The 9,569-nt window shown below is 43.3% G+C and overlaps 1 protein-coding gene across 4 annotated transcripts in view; it reads right to left on the bottom strand.

Moving 5' to 3' along the window:
• Nucleotides 1-1,286: 1,286 nt before the first annotated feature.
• trim2a (tripartite motif containing 2a) overlaps nucleotides 1,287-9,569 on the bottom strand; it is a 70,202-nt gene continuing 61,919 nt past the window's right edge. For all 4 annotated transcript variants that reach the window (XM_029673446.2, XM_029673445.2, XM_065024693.1 and 1 more), the window contains exons 10-12: nucleotides 5,050-5,120; nucleotides 2,617-2,757; nucleotides 1,287-2,311 (exon numbers count right to left, since the gene is read on the bottom strand). In XM_029673446.2, coding sequence (XP_029529306.1) covers nucleotides 2,159-2,311; nucleotides 2,617-2,757; nucleotides 5,050-5,120 — 365 coding nt within the window. In that variant the 3' untranslated portion in view covers nucleotides 1,287-2,158. The remainder of the gene's footprint in view (nucleotides 2,312-2,616; nucleotides 2,758-5,049; nucleotides 5,121-9,569) is intronic.

The following is a 9,569-nucleotide window of genomic DNA, read 5'->3' as shown; positions in this document are numbered from 1 at the left end:
CTGAGAGCTAAACATACAGGATATGGGCACTTCTTCCATTTGGCATCAGGGTATCAACATGGACGAGGACAACAAATTACTTGAGGACAAATACAAAATGGGTGCCTGAAACTATGTACACGAAAGTAATGAATTGATGTGAGTCAAGTGCTTTCGAATCTAAATGAATCAAAATGGACGCATACAAAAAATAAAATAAGGAGAGCATATTTGAAGGCTGAACCTATTATGATGTAGGCTAATTACCTTTTGAAACAGAGTGCAGTCTATTCACACAGATTACATCGACTGTTTAGCCATTTTAAGTTTTTTTTAGATCAACTATTAGACAGTGTCAGCTACAGTATCAGAATACTACACCTGAGTAGTATCAATAGATTTTGTGACAGCAGACAAAATAGGGGACAAAAATTGAGGATGGGAGGTAAGAGATGACAGGTTTGTAATATCAGTTTCAATATTGTTGTTATCGTTTCTAACAGTTCTACAATGACCTACAGTGCAGAGTAGCAAGAATAACACAGATGTATAACTACATTGTTCATTTTCAGGACTCATTGAAAGTGAACTTAACATCCAAGAATGCTTTGAGCCATCATAAGTAGTATCATAAAGAGTTTAATGTGAAGTGTCCCTTATTGTATTTTACAGCACGTGCACGCACGCACACGCACAATATTTTTGCATTGAGCAACAATACCTAGTCTGTTATTATTGAGGAAGAGAAGCAAAGTGTGAAACCACCGGACTAGAGGAGGTAAGATAATATATATCATACATTGAGCAGTATGTGAATTCCTTACTGTTAATATATGTAAATATCAAGTGGTGGTGGTGTAGATTGAAAAAAAGCACTCCCACAAATAGAAATAACTATCTCCTAAGCAGAATGTAACCATTGGGTGATGTCACAAAATATGTCATCGAATACCAAACTTCGATTGCTTCCTGTAGATGGCTGCAATCTTTGACAAAGGTTTTGCAGATGTTTGGGAATGTTTCACAAATGTTTGTGGGAAGGTTTTCGGACAGCGTTGCATGCACTTGTTATATATACCATGCTTAAAAAATACCCTGATATATTTGAGGTTCTATGTATGAAATTGAAGAGGTGAGGTGTGTAGAGATACCTGTAGATAACTTATTTTTACTGAACATTTTTCCTAAAAGCTACTTTAGCCGGAGATTACTTTGCGGTGATCGTTGATGCCAAATTATAATCGGGGGATGCCAAGAAAGGGAAACAATCTAATTCATTGAGACATATTTTTGGAGCTAGTCTGTGATTAAAGTCCAGGCACTTTATTTTTGATTTTTACTTCTTTTCAATCTCACTTCCATACACATTGTTGACCGTCAAACTAATATTAGCAACAACTTCCGTACTTTAATTTCATTGCATGATAAACATTAATTTCCAGTTTTACATCAAGTGTCATGTCACAACAATAAATAACAAAAGGAAGAATTGGTCCAACCTAACCATGATACCCAGTTATCATTTTTCATCATCCCAACAATCCCTTTAAACAAAAAGGAATGTATTGTATATCAGCTCTGGGGTGAAGTTTCCCCTAAGTTCAGATCTAGGATCAGCTTCCACTCCGCCAATCCTAACCTTAACTATTGATGGGGAAAATGCAGAACTGAGCCAAGATCAGCATCTAGGGACAACTTCACCCTACTACTTCTGTATATCACATTAGGGGCAGGGGCAGAAACTAGTCGAATAAATCTCCATCCTCCAATCCATAGAGATCTCAATCATAGTCCCTCCCACCTACATCACATGACCGATTCTCCTTCTTCCTCTTCCCCATGGCCGACAGTAGAAAATACGTTTCTGGGAAAATGCAGGGTTTCTCTTATGAAGTCCAGGGGGTCAGTGGAGGACAAGCTTAAAGGTCAGAGTTCACGAAGGAGGCTACAGAGGCACACGGCAGGGTGAACTGTTAGAGAGAGGTTCTGTATGGAACGGTGATGGATGGTGGGATTGAATTAGTGGTTGAAGTGGATGAGTGCAAATCCACCCATTACTTCGTACTGAGGATGGTGTGTGTGTGTGCAAGTCTTCGTGTGTGTGAATCTGTGAATGTGAGTGTGTATGCATAAGTGTGTGTGTGTGTGTGTGTCTGTGTGTACACTAAGTGTGCGAGGGCTACTGCAGATAACGGTAGACTTTGAAGCAGTGGTTCCCAGAGTCAGCCACCACCACATGGCCATCGGAGGTGAGGGCCAGGCCCTGGGGACCGTAGAGAGGGTCTGCCGATGTGTTGATGTAGGAGAGGAACGAACCGCTGCCATCAAACACCTGAGTGAGGGAGAGAGAGAAAGAGGGGGAGAGAGAGAAAGCAGGGGAGGAGAGAGGGAGAGAAAGAGGGGGAGGAGAGAGAGAGAGAGAGTGCAGAGAGAGATACATTTGAAATACCACTAATCTAACTGACTACTTTAGATGAAAATATAATACATCTAACAAAAAAAATGGATAATAAAATTATATTTTAAAGAGCACGCTAGAGGACAAGAAAAAAAATTTCATTTACATTTTAGTTAACACCAAAACAAGGTCTCCCACTTCCCTGACCTTGGTCTCACTTCCATGCTCTTTGGCCTCACCTGTATTCGGCTATTGCCCCAGTCTGCCACGATGATGTTCCCGTTGACGTCCACTGCCACCCCCGTAGGGGCGTTGAACTGGCCATTCCCCTCCCCGTTGGAACCAAACTTCAGAAGAAACTCCCCCTCAGGGTTGAACACCTGCAGAAAGGTAACAATAACCAAATGTTTATATATTACATCTGGATTAGGTCTATTTGTTTACTGCCCATGAATTCATTGCAAATCAGCTGTCTCATGATAGCTAGCTAGCGATGCTACCATACTAGCTAGCTAACGTTAGTGTAGATTGAATACCCCCACCCTATTTTTCATTGTTATTTCTACGGTCTCATGACTCAATGAGGAGGACTAATTCATGGCGAGCTGGCAGTGACGACGTCATCGCTCGGGAGGTTTCCTCCGAAGTTATGAGCGGCCCGTCATCATAATATCCTGAGTGAATGGAGACTGGAGAGCTCAAAAAGAAACAGCTCTTTCTACGCTACAAGACCTGAGAGTCAACGGCTACGGAGAAATCGCAGTCAGGCGGAGGGCGGGGGGGGACAAGGCGCGAGTGAGATGCCTTCAATGCAGAGTGAACTGTGCGGTCTGCCTGCCAGTCTCCGGAGGACCTGCTCATCTCCCCCCCATTGACCTCATTTCTCTGCTTAAGACATGTGATTCCATCTTGACTGTCGCTCCATCTGTTGGAGGCTTGAAACACTCAAAACGTTCAACACTGTCTGAAAATCATAGTCCAGATCTACTATATCCTACAGCGGTTTTATTTGATTCTTGTTTGTAGCGATGTGTCGTTTGAATGTCATGTTGAACAATGCTGAACACAATTTTTTTCTTTTTTTTGTGTATTTTCCCCTTTTTTTCTACCCGATTTCGTGGTATTCCAATTGGTAGTAGTTACAGTCTTGTCTCGTCGCTGCAACTCCCGTACAGGCAAAGGTCGAGAGCCATACGTCCTCCGAAACACAACCCAACCAAGCCGCACTGCTTCTTGACACAATGCACATCCAACCCGGAAGCCAGCCACACCAATGTGTCGGAGGAAACACCGTAAACCTGGGGACCTGGTCAGCGTGCACTGCGCTCTGTCCGACACAGGAGTCGCTACTGCGCGATGAGACAAGGATATCCCTGCCGGCCAAACCCTCCCCAACCCGGACGACGCTGGGCCAATTGTGCGCTGCCCCATGGGCCTCCCGTTCGCTGGGCCAATTGTGCGCTGCCCCATGGGCCTCCCGTTCGCGGGCGGCTGCGGCAGAGCCTGGGCTCGAACCCAGATTCTCTGGTGGCACCCGGGAGGCCGCTGAACACAATGTCGAATTGACCTTAACCAACTTTAGGTTTTCTCCCCAAAATACTTTCTCTCCAAGACAATGGGTCATACCAATGGCTCGACACCTAGGGGTGATACCATGTGACCTAGCAGGACTATAAAAAGTCTGCTCCTGAAAAAGATCTGAACCTCCAGCGGGCCGACCATAAGTCCTGGACCTTTGCCTTTAATGGCCAGAACCGGTAACTGATAACTTAGGGGGGAAGTATATATTTCGGGAATAATACCTCTAATCCAGTAAATACAGTGGGAAGGAAGTGCCCACGCACTAAACAGGCTCAGGAGAAAACATACAACTTAGAGCTAGTGTAGCCAGAACGGTACCCTTAAGCTGACCGTCTTCAAGGAAAGAAGGATAAGACAATTAGAGCACAGCCTCTGCAACTCAAGCAAGGAGCCAACAGAGAAGAGCAACAAGCATAAGGACACCAACTCGGGACCAAAGGAGCGACCTGATGGAGGTACCTCAATTCAACAGGGAAAGCACACACAGACCCTCTTCTTCCTTTGTTCTCCTCTATGCGGCCTGAACCATCAAGAAGCCACCACAGACTTTGATCCCAGACTGAGGAGAACATATTTTAATGTTCAGGATCTCGAGGTCTTCCAATCTATTTCCTACCTTTTCATGATCATTCTCATTATGTTTGTAAATATTTAGAATAGTGTTATTAAATGTTGATTTGTTCAAAGAAATTTTGTTTGTCTTGTTATTCTGTTAAAGAACTCCAATTGATTCTCAAAATAATTCATACCTTCAGATAAGCCAATAATTAGTATTGTTAAAATGTTAGTCTTATAGAGTTATTGCTAAAATAACTATGAGCCTCATAAGTCTTCCTAGAATACAATTGTTGTTCAATACTGGACTGGTGCTCTGTTAATAATCTCATAGTAATAAGTATACACACAATTTTACAGCTTGTTCAAGTGGTTTAAGATCATTTTTTTGTAATGAAAAGCGCTAGAGAAGCTGAATAAATAATTTATTATTATATCCCTTTTTCATAAAAAGGTGCACATCCTTTTTACGGGAAAATATACATACTTTTTTCCACAAGGGAACAAATCATTTGTAATTGGTGAGATGGTCTTACCTTCACAGAATGATTATGGAAGTCCGTAACAATTATCTCATTGTTATGGTTGACTGCTGCAAAGTGAGGACCTGGATCAAACAGAGAGATAGTACATGCATTTAACCCTGCTCCTATGGCAATGTAAACAACGAAACAGAGGAAAGTGGAGATGGCTTGCGGGTGATGGCAGAGGCTTGAGGATTGTAAAATAGCCCACTCTGGACTACCGATGAGTAGTGATGAGCTGCCGGGGCATCACCCAAGTGGGTGCTACTTGTTTGTATGGAAGAATGGCTACAAAAGTCAAGCGGCTACGCTACGGACGCTGGGGACGCCGAGGTGCGCTGCTAAATGGCCTCCCACCGCTCAAGCCATTGTTTGATACTACCAAGACAAACTGCTTCAGCTCCTATCCTGACATACTGTTTTTGTTTCCTTGTTTAATACATTTTATGTGCTGTGTACATACGTCAGCTGCCATGTACCACGGCCTACGTGTAAATGTAGTAAAACTACTAAAGACACCGCCGACAAAGTTGAACATGTCTTGATTTAAAACAATGTATCATTCGATATGATATGTTTATGAAAGACATGCCAAAACATATGTAGAAACGGATTCCACTGTATGCATTTTACTCTGTTAAACTGTAACCAAATATCATAATAAAACTATGTAATCATTAACACATTTTTAAATGAAAGAAAAGTATTTAACTGAAATGGAAAGCTATAGCGAAGAGTGTGGTAAGTTGAGCCACCCTTGTTTCTAGGAAACCAAATGGAAAAAAAGTGGTCCCAAGGTCCCATTTTTTATTAAATACATTTTTTGACAAAGAAGCTATTGTAATTGTGTGTTTGGGAAATAAAGAGAAATGGTTTTAAAAGGGTAATTGTAATATGTGACCAGTTTCAGGAAACTAGGCAAATGGCGCGGGTCACTACTTTACAGGAGTGTCATTTGAATCGTTTTTTGTGAACTTTCATGTGCCTGAATAACAAACTTGTATGCCATCTGAATAAAATGTTTATATTACGAGCACGCTTCTGTCTATTTGAGCTGCTTAGTATGTGTAGGTAATCCTGTCTTAACGCAGCTTTTCATAGCCTAACCAGCTCTGCTAGGGCAAGTAATAAAGAGATGGGTCATGCTAAAGCTTAAGAGGTTGTGAACGATGGTGAATGGGCAAAGAAGAGCTCTCCAGTTGGTACCAAAACATTCCAAGGCCATTTTCTCAAAAGTGAGGTTACACGCTTATCAACTTAAAGCAGAATTACTTTCCCATTGTTCCTCAAATGCAGTATATGATATACCATTTCGTAGCTCTGTGTCTCTGCTTTTATCCAATGTATAAAACACAATTTCAAATTTTGCTACATGACACTGAATCAAGTCGGTCGGTCTCATTTTTTCTTCAATACACAACATTTGTAGGTGGCTTAACTTACCTTGTCCCGCAGCACAACAAGTTATGCCAAGAGACCACTTTCTTTATTTTTTTTCAAAACTGTAATGTTTACATTAATTGTGATTATTTCCAGGGATACTTAACATCCTGAAATATATGTAGATGTTTTTGTTAGAAAGAAAACTATCTTTCCCTTGATGGAGTGATGATGAATATCAAAAATGTCTCAACTTACCCCACTCTCCCCTACTGGAGAGTCCTGCTGTTCAGATGGTTGTTTTTGACAGGTAATTTGCTAATTATGTGTACGCTCAGGCCTACTGTGATTTTTTGTTTGTTTGTTTTTTACAGTTTTCACATTTGATTCATTAGCTTACTTACATTTACTATGTAAATCATGAATTCTAACTGACTATGATGCAATAAAGAAAGTATTGGATAGATTATATTTGATAGTCCCATTCGGTATTAGAATGTCACGGCTGCCTGTGGGGAAAACAACCTGTGGTTACCTAGGTTACCCCATTGGCTCAAAGCAAAAACTTGACCTTTTTCAAATGCTATTTTCTTGTTGTCTGCTTGTTTTAGTCAATTACAAAACTACATGTAAGAAAAGTACATGTCTAAAGATTACTTTTCAACACTGCTTGCTCCTGAGCGTTCTGTCTACTTAGAAAAGTGTAATATTGCAGGGCTTCCCTCATGATGGTGCTAGCAGCCACGTGAGTGCTAGCTAGCTACCGACCAGAACATTAAGCTAGCCAAGAACAACAACAAACAGACTATACAGCTTCAAGTAGAGAGTGGAGTTTCAAACGGACTGTACTAAATAAGTCATACCTGTGATTAAATGTTTTCCACACACAACTACGTGTAGTCTACTTGGAGACCAGGTCCCCACATTTCCCACTTGCCCATGCCGAATACCCTGAAGGAACAGGGCTCTTCTCGCAGGCTCCATTTCCCTATGTGGGAGCATTGCAAACCTTAGGTTGGGATTTTTATACCCCTTTTTCTCCCCAATTTCGTGATATCCAAATTGGTAGTTACAGTCTTGTCCCATCGCTGCAACTCCCATACGGACTCAGGAGAGGCGAAGGTCAAGGACCATGCATCCTTTAAAATGAGACCCTGCCAAGCCACATTGCTTATTGACACACTGCTGGTTCAACCCGGAAAACACCAATGTGTCAGAAACACCATACAACTGGCGACCGAAGTCAGAATGCATGCGCCCAGCCCGCCACAAGGAGTCGCTAGAGCACGATGGGACAAGGACTTCCCGACCGGCCAAACCCTGCCCTAACCCAGACAACACTGGGCCAATTGTGCGCCGCCTCATGGGTCTCCCAGTCACGACCGGCTGTGACACAGCCTGGGATTGAACTTGGGTCTGTAGTGACACCTCTAGCACTGCGATGCAGTGCCTTAGACTCCTGTGCAACTCGGGTACATTGAATAACATCGCAACTTTTCGGCATGTTTTATTATTTCAGTATAACAAAAGAAAAAGAAAAAAGAAAAGAAATCTACGAAGTTGGCTCTTTTACAATGGGGGTCAATTGAAACGACTTTTCCCCAATTTGTGGGCGTGGTTGAGCGGAATTCCTTATGATGCGAATATCGACTTGAAGTATCAAACATGACTTGTGTTATGACATAAAAAACGAGGGGTTCCGGGGGTTCCAAAACCTGAGATTCTTTCATTGTTATCTTGAGCAACTATCAACAGCCAAAACAAACTTTTCAATATTTTTTTCGCCCCAACTTTACATCAGCAGCAGCAGTATTTGCCAGCAAACCAGCGTGGACAGCACAAGAATGTATGCTTCGTTATACATGGCTCCCAAATGGGCCCAGAAACCCCAGGGCCTCCCCTTTACTTTGGTGATCTTCATCCTGAGGTGACTGACACGGTTTTGTATTACAAGGGACCAAATCACCTGTCGTTCACTGAGAAGCACTTATGTCAACTTTCTTAGCCCAGCTGATACTGAGCGTGCCCTGGACACGAGCAACTTTCTTAGCCCAGCTGATACTGAGCGTGCCCTGGACACGAGCAACTTTCTTAGCCCAGCTGATACTGAGCGTGCCCTGCACACGAGCAACTTTCTTAGCCCAGCTGATACTGAGCGTGCCCTGGACACGAGCAACTTTCTTAGCCCAGCTGATACTGAGCGTGCCCTGGACACGAGCAACTTTCTTAGCCCAGCTGATACTGAGCGTGCCCTGGACACGAGCAACTTTCTTAGCCCAGCTGATACTGAGCGTGCCCTGGACACGAGCAACTTTCTTAGCCCAGCTGATACTGAGCGTGCCCTGGACACGAGCAACTTTCTTAGCCCAGCTGATACTGAGCGTGCCCTGGACACGAGCAACTTTCTTAGCCCAGCTGATACTGAGCGTGCCCTGGACACGAGCAACTTTCTTAGCCCAGCTGATACTGAGCGTGCCCTGGACACGAGCAACTTTCTTAGCCCAGCTGATACGGAGCGTGGCCTGGACACGAGCAACTTTCAAAGCATTCATGTAAAACCTATGCGGATCATGTGGTCTCAGCGTGACCCATCCTTGAGAAAGAGCAGGGTAGGAAATAAGTTTGTTAAGAACCTGGACAAGACCATCAGCCTTCGGAGACATTCTCTCCAGCAAGCTGGTTTGTGACGAGAATGGGCAGTCTAAAGGCTATGCCTTCGTCCAATGAGACTTCTGAAAGAGCCATAACAAAATCATACAGAATGCTGCTAGTGTAGCACAGTGTAGTGCTTACTCCTCAGCCTAAAGTGGCCCCAGTTGCGCCACGGAATAGCTAGCTTTTCGCATGGCACAGACTGGTAAGATGCTTCAGGAGAGCTGTCACGTATGCTAGCAAGACAGAGGTCCTAGGTTCGAGCCTCTGTGTGAGCCGAATCAGGAGGAAGTGGTACTCGCTAAGCAAGTGTAATATCCTTTACAGTGGTGCCTAGTGACTAGAATCTACAGTTGCGCTCAGGTCAATGCTGGGGTCGCTGTTGAGTAAGTTTAAGGGGTGAATGTAGCACATAGGGCTGTGTGAAACTTACTCCTCAGCCTGAAGTGTCCCCACTTGGGCATGGACTGGTAAGATGCTTTAGGAGGATGGTCATGTGT

This window comes from Oncorhynchus nerka, linkage group LG11 (genome assembly GCF_034236695.1).
Source record: "Oncorhynchus nerka isolate Pitt River linkage group LG11, Oner_Uvic_2.0, whole genome shotgun sequence".
Classification (NCBI taxonomy): Eukaryota; Metazoa; Chordata; class Actinopteri; order Salmoniformes; family Salmonidae; genus Oncorhynchus; species Oncorhynchus nerka.
This window is presented reverse-complemented; position numbering and strand designations above follow the sequence as displayed.